At 42.5% G+C, this 19,847-nt stretch overlaps 1 protein-coding gene across 1 annotated transcript in view; it reads right to left on the bottom strand.

The window, feature by feature from the left end:
* Positions 1-442: 442 nt before the first annotated feature.
* AQP9 (aquaporin 9) overlaps positions 443-19,847 on the bottom strand; it is a 43,538-nt gene continuing 24,133 nt past the window's right edge. Inside the window, exons 3-6 of the mRNA XM_075006738.1 lie at positions 19,549-19,686; positions 15,655-15,773; positions 13,094-13,311; positions 443-1,864 (exon numbers count right to left, since the gene is read on the bottom strand). Coding sequence (XP_074862839.1) covers positions 1,669-1,864; positions 13,094-13,311; positions 15,655-15,773; positions 19,549-19,686 — 671 coding nt within the window. The 3' untranslated portion in view covers positions 443-1,668. The remainder of the gene's footprint in view (positions 1,865-13,093; positions 13,312-15,654; positions 15,774-19,548; positions 19,687-19,847) is intronic.

Consider the following 19,847-nt stretch of genomic DNA (forward strand, 5'->3'; position numbering starts at 1 on the left):
AGGGATGGTCACGCTAGGCAAGGAGGGAATAACAGGCTGGCTCTCTGAAAACTGGGGGAAGGCTTCTGACCACATTATAGGCTGGACCTTGCTGAAACTGAGTGGTCCTGAATGAGGGAGTTTGCCAGACTAGGGATGGTCAAAGTCAGCCTCTCTGCTGCCAGCCTCCCAGCCAGGCTCCTCTCACAGCTGCTGACTCTACTGCCAGCCTCAGCCACCAGACTCTGCTGCCAGCCCTGGCTGGGCTCCCTGCTCCTGGGCTGCTGGACCAGCTCCACTTCTGGACCAGCTCCACTTCTAGCCCAGCTCCAGGCCACCAGCCCTCTGGCAGCAGGACCAGATCTGCTCCAAGTCCCCTGGCCAGGCTTACAGGCACCAGCCCTTCCACTGCCAGACTCCTAACTGGCCTCTGTTCCCAGATGCCAGGGCTCTCTGGTCCAGCAGGGACATGGATGTTGCTGAAACAATAAGCTCCTTGACCAGAAAGATTCAACCTATATTCTCAAAACCACCTCTGCTACAAGTTATTGTAACGTCTGGCAATAGACAAAGTTCTGCAGATACTTTGGAGAAGATAGTGTGGATTTCAAGGATGGGTTGAGATTAAACAGGAAACAATAGCACCTTAAAATGAGTGATAACCCGAGTTTTAGAACACAGCTTTTGAACATGAAATCTTTGTTCACAATCACCAGCCAACAGCCCTATAACAATTAGAGATGGCATTGAGCTAATGTGATGCATTCGGTTTACAGTGACAAAACAGGAAACTGGATTTTCAACATGAGGACTTGATGATGATATTGACAATCATAAGTTAAGTAGTGTGGAAATAGAACACATCTAACCATCTTCATTAGAGGCAGAGGCTCTGAAGAGCGGGCTTTGTCTGCATTGAAGTGAACTGGCTCCCAGAGCTCAGGGGAGTTCAAATCTGGGGTCTGGCTTTGAGCTACTTCTAATTTTAATGACTGTTTTTGTGAGGTGGCTTGAAGCCACCAAAATGAAAATTGTCCCCTCTTAGTAGATGAAATTCTTCCTGTGCAGACTGCCCATAGGAGGACGCTTAAGAGCTTCTGTGGTGGATAGGACTTGTCTGCCTTGTGTAAGCCTTGGGCTGCTGGCCCTCTGCACGAGGATGGAATTCACCCAGAGAACATAGCAAGAGACATTTGGATGAATAATCTAGTTTAGATTTTACATAGATCCCATTAAGATTAAGCATTTGATTTGAAAACCTACTTGGAGCATTACAGCTAATGAAGAAGCTCAGTAACAGTGTCAGTATTATCCATTTTGGTCTAGTGTTCAAGACAGAGGCTTCTCATTATGTTCTCTATTAGCAACCCTCCTTTCACAGCTGTCCAGTTAATACAGTGATACAAAATTAGGTACAAATGGCTTCAGTTAACATTTGGGAACTTCACTGAGATTACTAGGCGTATGGATTGTATGGGTTGAATTAGCAGGTTGGTGTATCATCCCAGTACATTTTCATCTAGAAAGTAATTTAATCCCTAGGTTTTGAAATAGTCACCCCTCTGCTTCAGGGGAAAAAATCCTTTTTGGGCTTGTTTTCTATGCAGGTCACATGTAAGTTAAGTGTGTACTTTTAATTGAGGCATACAGTTTTTGCAGAATGGCCTATACAATCATTCTGCTTTAAATTCAAAGAGGGTGTTGACTGCAGAGTTTTTCATCTTTCTCTTGACTGGTAAGATCATATTTCTCATACAGGTCAGGGTCGTCTTCTAGCTGAGTATCTGGATGGTGAATGTCAATAAAAATAATATAGGTAATGGCTCCAATTATTCCTCCCATCATGGGTGCAACTGTTGGAACCCACCACCAGTTATTTCCAGCCCTGGAAGGAAGAAAATTATAGAATTACTGTTCTTACTAGGTTGCTAATATATCTATTGTTTGGCAGCTGAGTTATAAATACTGTAGGGTGGTATTGGTGTTACTGCATTATTTCACATCACAGTGAAACATATCGTACTCTGGTAGGTTGGTGACAACCAAAATCTTTCTATGTACACTCTGCTTGAAAGCATGCTAGCAACTGCTTGGATGATAGGTCTCATTACTGTACATCTCTACAGAAGACAAAAACGTCATGGCTTACCTGGGAGAAAGGAGCCAGAAAACTTGTGAAACCTGGGGTTTGCTGGCTTGTAATAAATTTAAATGAAACACCTGTTTTGCACATTAATGGGCAGCTGGCAACTTCACCTGTGATTGCACGGAGCTGGCTCAATAATTTTTCTGCTTGCACCAATAAAAGTTTGAAAGATCGGGCCCCTTATTCACATAGATTGTGATAAGTATCAGAGTGTGTTAATCTGTGTCCATAAAAACAACAAGAAGCATAAGCTTTTGTGGCCAAAGTCCCACTTTGTCAGATGCATCTGGGGTCTTTGCCCACGAAAGCTTATGCTCCAAAAAACCTGTTTTCTATAAGGTACCACAGGACTTTTCATAGATTGTGAAGTTTTGTTCAAGAAGTATAGTATCTTATAGAGATCTTAATGCATATAGGTTAACATATTAAAATGTAAATTCTATTAGGGTGTGTCTACACTAGGAACTAACTTCAAAGTTAATTTCAATGTTAGGCACCACATCAAAATAGCCAGCAGAGAGTCTACACACATTTTCCCTTACTTTCAAAACAAAAAAGCAGTAAAGTAGCACTTTAAAGGCTAACAAAATTTATTAGGTGATGAGCTTTCGTGGGACAGACCCACTTCTTCAGACCATAGCCAGACCAGAACAGACGCAATATTTAAGGCACAGAGAAAGGGAGCCTAACTTCAAAGTCCTTACTTGGTTCCTGGGAAAGGAGTAGTGCCCTACTTCAAAGTTTAACTTCAAAGTACAACTTCGAAGCTGAGCATCTCCAGACACGATACTTCGAAGTTAAACTAAGCAACTTGGAAGGTTTTCTTGTAGTGTAGACACCACCTTAGTCTTGACCAGAGTGGTCAACATTCACTTTTCATAATGCGGTTTATCATCTCTGGGTTTAAGATATGGGTTTCCTTAAGTACAAGTTGTATCTCCCTGGTCCAGCACTGGTCCCAAAACAGGGAATCTGCTGGATGAAGGGAAACTGAAGCCAGCCCCTCTATTGCCACTGGCTGTGGGGCTCTACTCCAGCAGCAGCAGGGCTCTGCATTGGCGTCAGCAGGGATGTGGGGGAGAGGGTGCTCTGGGGAAAGAGGCAGAGCAGCTGCAGAGGCCTGGGCCAGGCGACCAGGAGCGCAGCCACAGGGCTGTGCTTCTGGCCCCTGCCACCAGCCCCCATGCTCCTGTACTCCCTATTCTAGATACATACAATCAACAGCTCCTGTTAATTCTGAGCACTGGTCCCAGGGCTCTGATGAACTCAATTATAGTGGTATAATGAGCTGGTTTGGCTCAGTAACATGAAATATCCACTGGATGTGTGATTCTCAAGCAAAAAAGAGCCTCCTCCATTTAATACATAATGGAAATGAAGAGGGAACATACAAATACAAAAAGACAGATTAATCTGAGAAGATTTTATTAGAAGACAATTCCAGGAGATTATTACAAATAATGCCAAATCAATGTGTATACTATATAAATAAATGCTCAGTGCGTGACAGTATAATTGTATGTGGAAGTGAATTTATCTTTAGCCATAGTACAAGTACCGTGCCTGTTTAATTGTTCACAGTGCCCATTTAATGGAATTAGTTTTTCTTTAGTCATCTTGGTGCCATAGTTTGGCGTTTCTCCTTTAGAGTTGTTCAGCTCTTGCTAGAGGGTATAAAATAGTCCTTGACATTGTCCCACTGGCTTTGTAGCTCTGTTCATTGTTCAGACTTGAATGGCCATCTGGCTCTGAATTATGGTGTACTCAGTCAGTAGCCTTTGTTCTGTCTAGCTGCATGCACGCCCACACAGACAGCAGCCCCCTCCCACACACACTTCCAAACAAAGCCAGTGAAGATGGGGCCCTGATGCTCGCTATTATATCTTCTCCAAACCATGGCTCTTGCTGGCAGTGAACACCTCCAGTTCTGACCTTTTCCCTCCTGCTAAGAGGGTGGGAGAGCAGTGCCACTGAAGCTGATGCCAAAGCTGAAGTGTGTTGAGAACATGCTTGAGTTATGAGTTGCCATCACTCTGTCGTCCTCCACTGAAACAGAGGCAAGTATTCTTGGTGACATCCCTTGGCTCCACTGATGCACACTCGGTTTTCCTGTTCCCCAGCATGCAGCTGTGCTGCCTTGTCAGAAGGAAATTTTCCAATGACGTCTTTGCTAATGAAGTATTTTCTCTACTACTACTCTGCAAGGGACACATCCTGCCCCCTTTTTTTCATGCAACTGAAGGCTAAGGGAGCTTGCAGGCAGTTTCCTCTGCTGCAGTTAGGGATTCCCTTGGGGTGGGAGACTACACAGCGCACTCAGTGCTAACAAAGCTGATTCCTGTGTTTTCTGCAGTCCCTGGCTCTGAAACTATAGTACAGTAGAGCTGGGGAATAGGAGTGGTAGAAGTGCTCTGCAGGCCCGCTGATGCGGGGCAAGGGGGCGAAAGCATTTAATGGCCCTAGGACCGGGTGATACGCAAGGGTCCAGACCTTCCAGCTGCCACCTCCACTACTACAGAAAAAGCTGGAGGCCTGGATCCTTTAAATCTCTGCCAAAATACCACATAGCACACTCCAAAATTTCCCCCCAAAAGGGACAGCTCTGATAGAGGGGACCTACTGAATTTGCAGAACATCACATTCTGGATGTGCAATCCGGTCTCCCCTGTGAAATCTGGTTTGCTGCCTCCCAGCTGAGAAGGCAGAGCAAAGGGTGGGGGCTGCTGGCTGGATGCCCTGTACTAAAGGCAGCACTGTGGCCAGCAGGAGCACAGAAGTAAGGATGGCAATACTATCCAACCTTACTTCTCCATGGCAGCACTGTGTCCTTCGGACCTGGGCGCTCTGCCCGCAGCTGTCCCTTCTCACTGCCCAGCATCAGACAATGCTGCCTTCGACAACCAGGCGGTGGGGAGGGGGGAACAGCAACCCTGTGCTCCTCATATAGACTTCCAACCTCTTTTGGGGCCAGGGCCACCAGTCTGAGAGATGATGTGGCAAAATCCCACTTTTTGTGGATAACTAGCTAAATTTCAGCTATCAGAAGGGGCAGCGAGGCTAGTCAGTGTCCGCAAAAACAATGAGAAGTCCTGTGGCACCTTACAGACTATCAGATTTATTAGAGCACAAGCTTTCATGGGCAAAGATCCACTTTGTCAGATGCATTTCAGCTGTTTCCCATGTGCTGCATGGCATAACACATTTGCTGTTTAAAAGTGATATTTTTTCTGTGATTTAAGTAGACACCTCACACGCTGATAAGTGGGGATTTGGTCCCATATCCCTGGAACTGCATGTTAAGAGATGGTCAATCAGAAAATCTAGAATGGGATAAAATATATTAAGCAAGATCCTGTGTAGATTTTGAAACACAGAGCAGCTGCATCACAGAGAGAACGTTATACATATGGATGCCAATTAACCATTTATAGGTTACACTTTAAATGGACACTTAGGATCAAATCTAGTCATTTTTAAAAATACAACATTGCACAGATGGCTTAAGCCCTGTTGCCCATATTTCTTGTTTGAGTCACATTTTCTTCTCTCCTGTTGCGATTTGGAAGTTTCCTAATGACAGGAGAAAGTGGCTTGTCAAGGGTACATGCAAAGGGAACTGAAGGCTATTGGGATACCTGCCGACATGTCTGTCATCTTTTTGAAGTAGTCTGTTGAGGTCAGAATAATTCTGATTTGATTTATTAGCTAATTAAAACTGTATAAATTCTGGAGATTTCTAGATATTCCTTCACTTTTTAAAACAAATACAAAATATACTGATGCACAAAATCTCACTGACTTTTATACTTCTTCTGGGCCTCTCCAGAACAGAAGGTGGTTTTAGTTTAATGCTGTTTGGTAATTGCCTTTGTTCAAACCAGACATGGCAGCAGAGATGTATGTAGACCCTAGGGGCATGTCTGCACAGCAACAATGAAACAATGGCCTTTATTCCTAAATAACTTCGAGCATCTACACAACACAACTGCTATTTTGAAATAGCAGACGGCTTATTTTAAATCTGGTAAACCTCGGGCCATTTCTACACAGGCCACTTCTTGCGGAAGTGGTGTGCTAATACGTGGAGCGAAAGATGCTAATGAGGCGCAGATGCAAATTCTCCATCTCTCATTAGCATAACATCATGTGATTTGGAGTCCGGAAGACCGTTTTTCGGATGAAAGTCCTTCAGAGGCCCCTTCTGAAATTTTTTGGGAAGAAGGGGCCTCTGGAAGGAGGACTTCCTTCCAGAAGCGCTCTTCTACATGGCATTTTGGAGTCCGAAAGCACGGTCTTCCGGATTCCAAATCACATGAAGTTATGCTAATGAGGCACGTGGAATTTGCATCCAGGCCTCATTAGCATCTTTCACTCCATGTATTAGCATGCCACTTCCGAAGGAAGTGGCCTGTGTAGAAATGGCCTCACTGTGTGAGGAATAGCATATTTCGGAATAGGTGTTGTGTAGCCAGGGAATAGAGGCTATTTCAAAGTAAAGTATTCTAGAATATTATTCCAAAATAATTCTGCTGTGTAGACAGACATAGTATTTCAGATTAGAGCCCTTGGAAGCAGTGTTTCCAGGGGCTCTAATCCAAAATAGGCTATATTGTTGTGTAGACACACTACTTCAGAATACATTTTGCTTATTCGGCGCATCTAAAATGTTATTCTGGAATATTTTATTTTGGAATAATAACTCCAGAATAAAATATTCCAGAATAATTTTGCTGGGTAGACATACCCTAGATATCTGAATGCTGCCTATAACCTTTAAGGAGTGTCTGCTATCAGGTTCTCCTATTTTAAAATTTCACAATGGGAATATTAGGACTGATCTCCTTGCAGCTAGCCACCAGATGGCACCATTACTATACAATATAACCAAAATAATCCACAGCAGATTTTAAATGAGACAAAGGAAGCCGGATCTGAAGATGGGGTCTGTGTGGTTTGAAAGCTTGTCTCTCTCCCCACAAGAAGTTAGTCCAATAAAAGATGTTACCTCACACACCTTATCTCTCTCAAGGAATTCAGAGGCCATTTCAAGGGAGGCTAAATACACTGCAGATGTAATATTGAAAGGAACAGCACTGGCCAGACGGGTCATACAGAACTTTCAGTCTGCTATTCAGTGAAACACTGTGTGCTTACCTAGCTTTTCAGAATCATCATGGGCCGTGGTTAAAGATGTGATAAACCTGGGGGGGGTGGAAATTCCACTGCTGCTAGATGTTTTCCGATACTGTCGTGATATACTCATTTCTAGCAATGTCCCTCATCACCTCTTCACATTTTGTTAACCTGCCACCTAAGCAACCACAAAATTGCACATTTTTTTTAATCACTGTAACCGGAACTGTTAGTGGAAATCATGTTTAAGCATGACTGCTAGGAGGTTCTAGTGTGGTTGCCCTGTTCTGGGAGCTAAACCTTACAAACTTTGACTTTCCACTGAGACAGTAGATTTCAAAGGGCCTACTTGTATGAGTAATTTTCAGGATCAGGCTCCCTCAGTGGGCACCACTTCTGTCCCCCTTTCAGGTACACAGAATTGTTTGACACATGTCTATCCTGTCCAGCAAATTTGCCTATGTATAATGAAAGCTTTTTTGGCAAAACCAAATCTGTCCACCATGAATAGAGAAATCCTGCCACAGAAGAGTTACAACATTATTCATAATTTAGCATAGGCAGGACCTCCTCTGTATACTGCAGCTAACATACTTAAGTTTTAGCACCTTCTGTACTCCCAATATGGGACTACATTGTAAATGGGTAAGGGAACAATCTTGTTGTAAGTTGCTCCCCAGTGACAGCTCTTGGGTAATTGAGGGAAGGGAGCAAGATGTCCAATTTAATTTTATGTCTCTCAAACTACTCAGATTATTTTTTCTAGTGGTGAGCAGAGATTTTCTGCAAGACATTCTATGCTCTTTCTTTTAAATGCTCAGTATGGTCTCTGTGATGTGAATGTCTCACCTTATTATAAATCCCAAGCAAAACTAACAGAAATGAGCTGAAACGGGGAATGAACACATTTTCTTCTGAACATAGTTTTTCAACAGATGTTAAACATAAATGTGTGTGACACCTCATAGGCGGAGAGAGAAGTCTGTGATTAGATTACTGCATAACAGGGCTTCCCTATCCTCTCCAGCAAACTTGCTCATTTATAATGAAAGCTTTTTTTCCTCAGATATGAAATCGTACACTGAGGTCACAACTACACTAGCAAGTTCTTTCAAAATATTTTTCGAAAGAAGGGGCTTTTTCAAAGTATCCAGCAGAGCATCTACATGCAAAAAGTATTCTTTCAAAATTAAATTGAAAGAATGTAGTGCTCCTTTTGAAAACACTCTTTCATTCCTGTTTCAGGAATAGTTCCTTCTTTTGAAAGCTTCTTTTGAAAGCAACCACGTGTAGAGGCTCTGCAGTCCTCATGGCACAAGATTTTTTGACCCCTGACCCATGCTTGGGAAAGAGTGGGGCTGTGTGGATGTTGTCTTTCAGAACAGCAGATCACTCAGTAGATTCACTTTTATGTGTGCGGACGCACTCTTTCGAAAAGTTCTTTTGGATGAGATCTTCCATAAGGACATTTTTTGAAAGATTGCTATAGTGTAGACATAGCCTGAATGTGCTCAGTTTTTAGAAGATACTGTTGCCTAGCCGATAGAGCACTGGCCTGGAACTTGGGAGGTCTGGGCTCTATTCCCAACTTTTTTGCTTTTCTGTTGGGCAACAAAAATGATTAAGGGTCTGGAGCACAAGACCTGTGAGGACAGGCTGAGGGATTTGGGCTTGTTTAGTTTACAGAAGAGAAGACTTAGAGGTGATTTAATAGCAGCCTTCAACTTCCTGAAGGGGAGCTCTAAAGAGGAGGGTGAGAAATTGTTCTCAGTGGTGTCTGATGGCAGAACAAGTAGTAATAGTCAGAAGTTGAAGAGGGAGAGGTGTAGGTTAGATATTAGGAAAAACTTCTTCACCAGGCGGGTGGTGAAGCATTGGAATGCATTGCCTAGAAAGGTGGTGGATTCTCCATCCCTTGAGGTTTTTAAGTCCCAGCTGGACAAGGTCCTGGCTGGGATGACTTAGTAGGGGTTGATCATGCTTGAAGCAGGGGGCTGGACTAGATGACCTCCTGAGGTCTCTTCCAGCCCTATGATTCTGTGATGACTTTAGGAAAGTCACTTCACCGGCTCTGCGTGCTTCTGTTTCCCTATGTGCAACTGAGCTCTTTGACAAATGGTTTGAGATCTATAGATGGAAATACGTAAGAGCTACACAGCAGTACAAAAAGTCTCTGTATGGAATATTAGAGTATCTGAATATATATCCTGGAAATATCTAGAGGCTTGAAGTGGTTGTGGTTAGTAATTGGGATTCCTACTTGTAAATAATCAGCAATACAAAACCAACCAGAGGAGCCTCTTCCAGAAGAAAGTGTGGAAATAGTGTTGTGTGCAAAGCAGGTCCTTGATTACAACTGCATTGGGCAAGCTCTGTTTTCTGCATGTGCACGTGGCTACCTGTGTGCCTAACCAGCTCAGTGTGCCAGGCAGTGATTTGAGAGAGCAGCCTGAAACATTGAAAACTAAGGTGGCATCGCACAGACTAAAAATCCAGTCAGACAACTCTCCAACACCACAACTCTCCACCACCACATTTTACAGACCTCTCTCCACTGATCCCACTTTGGAATTCCAAAGGAAATTACAACTACCACCGAAGGAACTGCCTGCTGCTACTCGGGACCTCATTAACTCAGACACACCATCTGAGCCGCAGCCTGGATTATTCTATTTACTTCCCAAAATCCACAAACCTGGAAACCCTGGACGCCCTATCATTTCAGGTATTGGCACCCTTACCACTGGACTATCCAGTTACGTGGACTCCCTCCTCAAACCCTATGCCACCAACGCTCCCAGCTATATCCAAGATACCACCGACTTCCTGAGGAAATTACAAAACATCGGAAAAGTTCCTGATTAACGCCATCCATGCCACCATGGATGTAGAGGCTCTGTACACTAATATTCCACATAAAGACGGATTACAAGCAATCAGGAACACCATCCCTGATGCCACCACAGACATTCTGGTGTCTGACCTCTGTTACTTTGTTTTCACACACAATCATTTCCGTTTTGGGGACAATTTACACCTCCAGATTAGTGGAACTGCTATGGGCACCCTCATGGCCCCACAATATGCTAATATATTTATGGCTGACCTGGAACAACGATTCCTCAGCTCTCTTCCCCTATTACCACTCCTCTACTTGAGATACATTGATGACATCTATATGATTTGGATCCATGGTACAGAGGCTCTAGAAGAATTCCACAGAGACTTTAACAATCTACACCCCACCATCAACTTATGCCTTGATTACAACATGCAAGAGATACATTTCCTGGACACTACATTACTAATCAAGGATGGCCTGATCAGTACCACACTGTACCAAAAACCTACTGATCGCTATACTTATCTACACCCTTCTAGTTTCCATCCTGCACACGTGACTAGATCCATTGTTTACAGTCAAGCTCTTAGGTATAATCGCATTTGCTCTGATCCAACTGACAGAGACCAAAAACTACAAAAACTTTACCAAATATTCATAAACCTGAATTACCCACCAGGAAAAGTAAAAAAACAAATCGACAGGGCCAGACACATACCCAGAAACCAGCTACTCCAAGATCAGCCCAAAAAAAGCCAAGAACAGAATACCACTGGTCATCACTTACAGCCCCCAACTCAGACCACTGCAACGAATTATTGAAGACCTACAACCTATTCTTAATCAGGATGCTACACTCCAGAAGGCCCTGGGTGACATGCCTGTTCTCTCCTACAGACAACCTCCCAACCTCATGAGGATCCTTACTAACAGCCCAGGAACACCAGTCCTGGAACCTTTCCCTGCAACAAAGCCCGCTGCCAGCTTTGTCCACATATCTTCTCTGGAAATACCATCACTGGACCTAACCAGGTTACTCTCAGAATCACAGGCACTTTCTCATGCTCCTCTACTAACATCATATATGCCATCATGTGCCAACAATGCCCAGATGCTTTGTATATTGGACAGACTTCTAACTCCCTTAGACAAAGGGTCAACGGGCACAAAACAGACATCAAAACACTCCAGATCCACAAACCAGTTAGTCAACATTTTAATGGAATGGGCCATTCTGTCAATGACCTCAAGGTATGTGTGTTACTGAAAAGAAATTCTCGCTCCTTTGTAGAAAAGGAAGCGGACGAACTGACATTTATATTCAAATTCAGAACATTAACACATGGTTTAAATCGTGATGTGAACTTTGAGTCACTATAGGGGCTCGTCTGCATACTTAACTCAATCTAATTCTTGATCTTCCCCCCCCACCCCTCCACTCTCTGATTTGCTCACCTTGATTATCTTTTTCTGATTTGTCCTCCTTGCTTACTGTTTTTGGTTCTCTGTGTCTTAAATATTGAGTCTGTTCTGGTCTGGATGTGGTCTGAAGAAGTGGGTCTGTCCCACGAAAGCTCACCTAACAAACTATTTTGCTAGTCTTTAAAGTGCTACTTGACTGCTTTTTGTTTTGATACTAAAAATCCAGGTTTTCATTTTCTTATATTTCTGCAGATACCTGCGTTCAGTTCTCAAAACAACAGTCCAAGTTAGTCTGACCTATGTATGTTTTTACAGTGTTATTGTGGCTGTCGGTCTCAGGATACGAAAGGGACAATGTAATATCTCTGGGTAATATCTCTGATTGGACTAACTTCTGTGAAAGAAACAAGCTCCTGACCTTACATGGTGCTTTTGTTACCTTTCTCAGACCTGAAGAAGAGTACTATGTAAGCTCAGATTTCTCTGTCACTGTCAGAAGTTGGTCTGATGAAAGATGTTATCTTACCCATCTTGTCTGGTCTATCACCTATCACTGTACTAATTGCTGACTCTTTACAGTAGTTTTTGTTCTTCATGAAATATTTTATAATTTTGTTCTTTCCTTTCTTCTATTTTCAGTGTTATTTGAGATCTTATAATATTTTGGGTGCATCTGCCTGAGACTTGTGCATGTGTTTGAGGAAATGCACATTTTATTTTCTAGGTGCGCTAAAAATCCTCCTTAAGGCATGCACAGGTGACTAGTGTGGGGATTTCAGGAGGGGGAAACTGGCCATGTGCACAGGCCCTACCGGGGGCAGATTAAGACCAGGTGGGGCCCTGGGACAACAGGCCCCTCCATATATTATAATGTAATGTAATTATCGTGCTTTAAAGTTTATTGATGCTTATTATGATGCATAACAAAATTACACTTAACTTTAAAACAAGAGTGACATGACACATTTCTTTTGCTTCATTTGAGTGAATTGTTTAAACAAAATGGAGTTATGGAGCCTTGGGACCCCTCACACCTGGGGGTCCTGGGGCAGCTGCCTCCTTTGCTCTTATGTTAATCCACCACTGGCCCTGTCCATACCTTTCCCCCTCCAACCACTACCTTGCTCTTTACCCCTGCTCTGCCCCCACTTCCTGTGGAAGCACCACAGAGCTTCCAGGGGGTGTGGATGTACTCCTGCACTCCCTGGAATGGCATGGTCCAAGACCAGCATGAGCTAGGAAGTTCACACTTCTCTAGGGTTGTGCCATTTTGGGGAGAGGTGTAATCACCCCTGCACTCACCAGAAGTGGTATGGTTCTGACACTTAGTGCAGGGAGATGAGACTGGAAGGGGGTTCGTGTGACCCCCCTGTGCACTCCCACACATTGCCTCTGAAGGCATGGTCCTTAATCCTGTGTTAAATTTCAATTACTTTGACTTGACTGGGACTATTTCTTATACATCTGAATATGGTATGCATTGAAGTATCATGCATGATCAGTCTTAATTTTTCAGAAAAACAACTCTAAACAGGGACATATGCACTTCTCACTGATGCATGTTTACTTACGTGAATACTTCAAAGCCCCATCCTGCTATGGCTGTGAAAATCCTTGGGCTTAGGTCTCTGGCTGGGTTCATGGCACAACCACTGTTCATTCCCAAGGAACAAGAGAGCAGAAGGATAAGAAGTCCAACTGCAATTGGTTCCAAGCCCTTTGGTACACCCATGTTTTTGTTGTCAAAAATAGCAAAGATAATCAGAACAAGAAGAGCTGTTGACATCACCTGTTCAAAGAAAAGAAAATATATTGAACAAATACACATACAGGCTCTGAGAGAGGGGTTCATCAGGATCAGAATCTGAACTTCTCCAAAATTTGGTGAAGCTTGGGTTTGATGTTCAGATTTGTCCCATTATGGAGAGAGCACAGAGCAGCCTGATCCTACTATCCCTGCAGTTCACAGTGATAGGAGTACGGTCTCCTATTAGCAATAAGCACCCAAACAAAACAAAACGCAAAACAAAACAAAATCCAACTCCACCCAAATGTTCATCATTTGAAAACACATAATAGGCAGGAGCCCAAGCAACAACAGATATAAAAATATGGAGAAATGCAAGCAGAGAAATGTAATGGCAAATAAAGCTGCTGGTACCTGGCAGATCACATTCCTTTATACAATGATTTTGCCAGCACAAACTAATTGCTTTATATTTCTGCTTAGCTTAGCAGTCCCTGTTACATATCTTGACAGTCAGCTGAAGTGACTGTTTAACCATAACATCCATACACATTAAAAAGGTTGCTACAGAATCATTTTTGTTAATGATGGGCTTAAATCCTGCAGATTAAGTACAGGCAAACTTCCATTAGTCAGCTCAGGGTGCAGACTTAAAATATATTTGGGTCTGCTTTACTTGCTGTCTAGGACATGTCTGAAGAAAAACTAGATTTCCCGCCCCTAAATACTTCATACAGTAACAGCCAGCTCTGCTTCAGTTCCTCATGTAAAGTATGGATATGTGTGTGTGTGTGACATAGAGGATGAAACTGAACAGAAAGCAAAGGACAAATCTGAGTAACATTATGGAGAAGGAAGTGGCAAGATTTGTTTACAGACCAGAGTTGGGAAGAGAGGATGATTTCCTCCTTTTTTGAAGACTCACCTACCCTCAGGTTTTTCTGGTAACTTATTCATTTTGGCTATCAGTATGAAGCTTTTTTCAAATATCATTAACTCCTAGTAGGGTAAGTTTTATATACCAGAATAATGGTGCTTTATGCAGATACAGCTTATTCCCCTAAATGTACAGGGGGATGGGGGGAGCAAGAGAACCTTTATTCTGGTATTACATCCAAAACGCACATTTAAAGGACATTAGTTTACAAAGTTAAGCACTCAAAAGTTCAGAAATGTCAGAATTTTCATTGCCTGAACAATCTTAAATTGGGCCCTTTGTGCATATGACTTATACACAATTTTAAGTAGAGTTGCATGCAATAATTCTGACAAAATAGTTTTCTTTCAGAGAAAAACAGTTCTGACAAAAGCAAAACACTTTGCGAATTTGAGTCGATTGCCTCCCAAAAAGTTGTCTTGGAAAAAACACTGGGCCGGGGAGAGGGGAGGAATGGAAGGGGAAAGTTCTGACAGTCTCAAAATGTCCATTGTTGACATTTTAGGAATGACACACTTGTCATTTATTTTGAAATGACTTTTCATTTTGAATATTTGGTATAGTAATAAAATGTGAAGTGTTGCAAAATATTGATCAATATGGATCAGTTTTAAAAAAAAAAAATTTTTCAGATGATTTTGAAAAGTTCAGGTTTTGCACAGGTTTGAAATGAAGCCGTTTTCAAAATTTCAAAATCCTACACCAAATGGAATTTCCATCTTTCTGACATCTCTAGTCATTACACACATGATGAGATAAGAATTTTTCTGCAGTGCTGGAGAAGACAAAAAGAGGAAATTTCACTCTCATTGAATGAGGATACCGTGAAGGTGTTGGAAGAGGAGGAGAAAGATGGAGAGTGTGGTGGATCTTCTAAAATTTTCTTTAATCATCACAAATTTGTGTTGAGTGGGGGGTGGGTGAAAAGGCATCTGAGGGAGCCCAAAGTAACAAATAAATTATTGGGATTTTAGAGGGGTAAACTGTGCTACTTATGTTTACCAAATAAGCCAGAACATCTAATCAGTATAAACTGGTGTTCTCCACTGGAGACGGTGGAACTGTGCAGACTTGCATCAGCAGAGTTTTTGTCCCAATAATTCAAAAATATACAAGATTAAAAGAATTCCAAAGGCTATGCTGATAGGAGTAGCTGTTATCTGGGGCTTAGCATGGCTCTTGCAGCCAGAAAGAGCAATTTTAAAGAGTTTTGCTTGCCATCTGAATGATATTTTCTCACTAGACAATAATGTGTTTGTCATTAATATGATGCATAACAGGGAGTGACCAAAATCCTAAACTTGGGCACAGTTATTAGAATTTTAATAGTTTTTTATATTGGCCAATTTTGTGTTTTCAACATTTTGTTTCTACAATCAAGACAACAAATGTAACAAGACTGGGTTTTTTGTTTTTATTTTTGTCTTTTTTTTTTTCTGTGTACTTACTTGATCTGCAAATCCACTTATCAGGGACAGATGTGGAGCTGGATAAGTTGCAAAAATATGGGCAGTTGCATTAGATCCTGTAACTATAAGCTGTCCACCACTGTAGTTCATGAATGCATCTACAGAAAACATAGCCATTGCCTGGTTATGCTTGCTTATCAACATTACATACAGTGGGAATTGCACATCACATTTTCATTAGAAAGATACTATTTTATTTGGCTGTGGGGCCATGTTTATAATAATGGCTGTGGAGTGATAAGACCACCTCCTTGGTGTCTCGTTTCTCTTCTTGTGCATTCAGGCACAGCAGCATATCTCTTGTCTCTTATGTTTCATCGTTCCAATCAATTCTCACGCATTCCTCCTTTCTGATTGCCCACCCCTCAACAAAAGTTTCCCGGTCTTGAACGCTATTCTATTGCTCTCCAAAATGATTCTAGACCTGATATAACATCTTGAGAGATCCAAGATAGCAGCAGCATTCTGATTTTACTGTTGTAAAACCACTCAGGTTACCAGCAGCCAGGGAATAATGCCATATTACTGTCTGCATTATACTACATTATGTAGTTCCTTGTTATAGTGAAGGAACACTCCTGAGTGGTCTCTGGTCCCAAAAGAGCTTGAAGTCTCAGTTCTGTGTGAAGGCTTTACTTCAACCACCTTCCAGATATTTCTTCTGATACCTGAACGTCTACTTGTCTGGAGAGAGTGAGTCACTTCTGTCAAATATGACCATTCCCCAGACAAAAATCTCAGCTCCTTGGAAGGAAATGGGAGTTAGTGCTTGAATTCAGGTGCCTTATTACCCTTGGTTTCTCTACTCTTATTTAGCGTTTACCAGTGTCGTCAGAGTTGCATTCCTTTCCCAAATTGTAGTCCCCCCTGGCCTAAAAGAAATGGCTGTCTTATTTTCCTCCTCACCCAACCTACTTTTCCTATCAAATAGCAGACAGAATACAGTTAGTTCTTTCTTATCTTTTTGTCCATATATATGGTATTACCACTTGTAGCCTCCATCTTCAGTATGGCCAAGATTTTCAGAAGTGACTAGTACAGGAGTGGCCAACCTTTTTGCATCAGGTGCCACCTGGCAATTTTTTACGTGTTCCGGGGGCAAATGCAAAATAGCCCCAAACCCGCCTCCCCCGCATCTCCCAGGCTTAACCCCTCTCAGCCCCAAACCTGCTTTTCCATCTTCAGGAATAACCTGCCTGAGAGGATGAGCTCTGCATGCTGCCACTGCTCCTCTGTGGCTGCCAGCTCCTTCTCAGCATGGCTGCGCGGCTCCCTGCCCTGCTCCCATGTTCACTTCCCCACCTGCAGCACAGGTGGCTCCCTGCCCTGCAGTGCTGAAATAATGGAACTAAATTTAATTGGTTTAAAGGCCAGATCCCTCCCACTGCCCTTCTGGCCATTAAACCAATTAAATTTAGTTCCACTGTTTCAGCTGTGGTAGTGCAGAGAGCTGCAAGTGGCTACTTAAAGAGCCGCAGGTTGCTGGCTCCTGCTGCAGCCTGACTACACTCAGTGTCCCACACTCACTTTGGCTAGCTTGGGTAAAATGGCACCCCTGCTGTGGAAAAAGGCTTCGCAGGCCAGTTAAGGTTTTTGTGGGCCAGATTCTGGCCTGTGGGCCACTTGTTGGCCACCCCTGGACTAGTACTCTTAATGGGTTCCAAACCTGAGACACCTTACAGGGACCTGATTATCACGATGTGCTAAGCACTCTTCTTGTCAAAGTCAGGTCTGCTTTAAGGTGTCTGAAGCCAGACGTCCTAAACTCCTTCTCAGTTTTGAAAGTCTTGACCTGAGAAGAGAATACCTTATTGCCATGCTACAGCTGCAGTGTGGTATCGTGGGGGAAACTGATTATGACAGAAAGAAATAAGAATATATTATGTGTATATATATCAAAAGGAAATATTGCAACATAAAGCTTCCTGTAATATGACTTGCAAAATTTAAGGTAACACATTTCTGGTTCTAAAGATCAGATATCCTGCCCAAATCCTAACTTGGAGTGAGCTCTTACTAGAATTGGCTCTAACCTTGGCTAGGCTTTTAGGCCATGGAAACCTGCATTAATCATCCCTTTGTTCCACCTCCCTTTTTCTTTCAGTCAATCAGCCCCCTTCGCTACTCATATGATGGGTGAGGGGTTCATAACTTAACTTTCTGCCTGTGAGTACATAATGTGTTAATTACCTAAAAACAACTTGCCACCTTAGCACCCTGACAAGGAGGAAGGAAGAGGTCACCCACCCACAAGCACCAGTGAACCTAGGAAAAACAAAGAAAACAGACTAAGCATTGCCCTTTCTACCACACTCTTGCCTTCAGGTGGTGCTATGTGAGTGTAGAAATAGCTTTGCCTTTTTCATAATGAAAGTCACTGGTATGTATTGCGGGCTTCGGCTTTCAGAGGCAAGAGTGCTCAGGTCTCCCCTTTTTGTTTAATAAAAAAAAAAAAAAGAGAGAGATTGAGGGAGAAAAAACTGCCATGTATGCCCCATGGTGGTTTTTTTGTTTTTGTTTGGTTTTTCTTTCTAGCTTTGTGTAAGGTTGGGATTAGTTAACTCTGAATAACTTTAGTGTAAACCCTTGACTGGCTTTCCTGCTTTGGGTCCCCTTCTTTTCAGTGATTCCATCACAGATACCTTCTAATAAAAGAGGGGAAAGCTTTTTAATGGTGCCCTGCTTTTGTCTAATTGTATATTGCTTTTAAAATTCTCTATGTACATCAGTCAGATTACAACAGAAACCTGTTGTGTGAAATACCCTCTCTGGGACATCCTTGGTGAAGAAAGAAAATAGCACAGGCAGTTTCTGTAGGGTAAAATTATAAAAAGCACTTAACACCCATTGACGTTCATAAAGGTTTTGGCTCCTAAGTGCCTAAATGAGACACATGCTTCTAAGCCACTTTGAAAATGTTATCCTGGCTTTAGGAACCACAAGCAAGAGTATAATGGGAGGAGCATATATGGTTGGAGGGACTGAACAAGCACAAAAGAGGAAAGAATAAAGGAGGGCCAAGGGAAACTGGAGAAAAGAGAGTTCCTATAATCCAAGGTCCTAGGAGAAGGTAGCATAAAACAAAGAAAGGGAGCATTTGTGAAATACAAACACACAAAGATATTGACCTTTCCCATCCTTGATTGTTAGAGTGGGACTACAGAAGCATGGGGTGAGTGCTTTCCAACAAGACGCAGTAGTTACAGAAATGACCAAATCTTGTTTGATTTATCTAGCCAGGGAGGACTTTTAATATACAAGTCTAGTGTTTATTTTCCTCTCGTGCCACAGCATGTCATAGAGAGAAGCATGGCCCAGAGTGGGAAGTCAGAAATTCCTGCACTCATGACTTTAACAAGTGACCACTTAACCCCCTCTGCCTCAGTTTCCAGCTATTAATAGGATCAATACCTACCCCAAAGAGGTTGTGTGAGCCTTGATCTTCCAATCTGCAGCTTCAGTGAACAACTTCCATATTACTTACATAAGAGCGACTGGATCTGTCTTCTAATATTTCTAAAGTCCTCTGAGGAGGAGGAGAAGCCCTATAAACATGCTAAGAATTATATCATTAAAAAGCTTTGTGGGACGTGCATATTCTTAGTGTTTAATTTCCCAAGAATGAGTAATTTTTCTGAAGTTCAGGACCTTTTCTGTTTTCCGAAACATCAGTGTCAGCAAAGTTGTCAAATACTTGAGAGGTCAGAGCCCTCCCCTTAGTTCTTCCTTCCTTTTTTGTGACAGAGGGCCCCCTCCTACAATGAGCAGCATGTGGCATACCTCTGTGCCTCCATGGAACCCACTGAAGCATTGGATCCTCAGCAGTTTCCTTACTTCTAGCAAGTCCAATAGGTGTGTCTACTATGTACTCACCATAATAAACCCCAAAGACAGCCGCTGCTCCAACAAATGCGCCCAAGAATTGTGCTAATATATAAAAAGGTAACTTGGTCCATTTCAACCGTCCAGTTGCACACATAGCTAATGAAACAGCTGGGTTTATATGACCACCTGAGAAATAAATCACAAAACAATACTTATGATAACAATAACAGAGTAAAAGGAGGAGGTGGGGGGTTGTGTAAATGTGAGCACTTCTGGACTCTAGACCATGTGCATAGGTTTTCTTGGTGAATGGTTATTTTGCTGCCTCTCGCTCTTCGCAGTATTGT

The sequence above is a fragment of the Carettochelys insculpta genome, chromosome 12, assembly GCF_033958435.1.
Source record: "Carettochelys insculpta isolate YL-2023 chromosome 12, ASM3395843v1, whole genome shotgun sequence".
Classification (NCBI taxonomy): Eukaryota; Metazoa; Chordata; order Testudines; family Carettochelyidae; genus Carettochelys; species Carettochelys insculpta.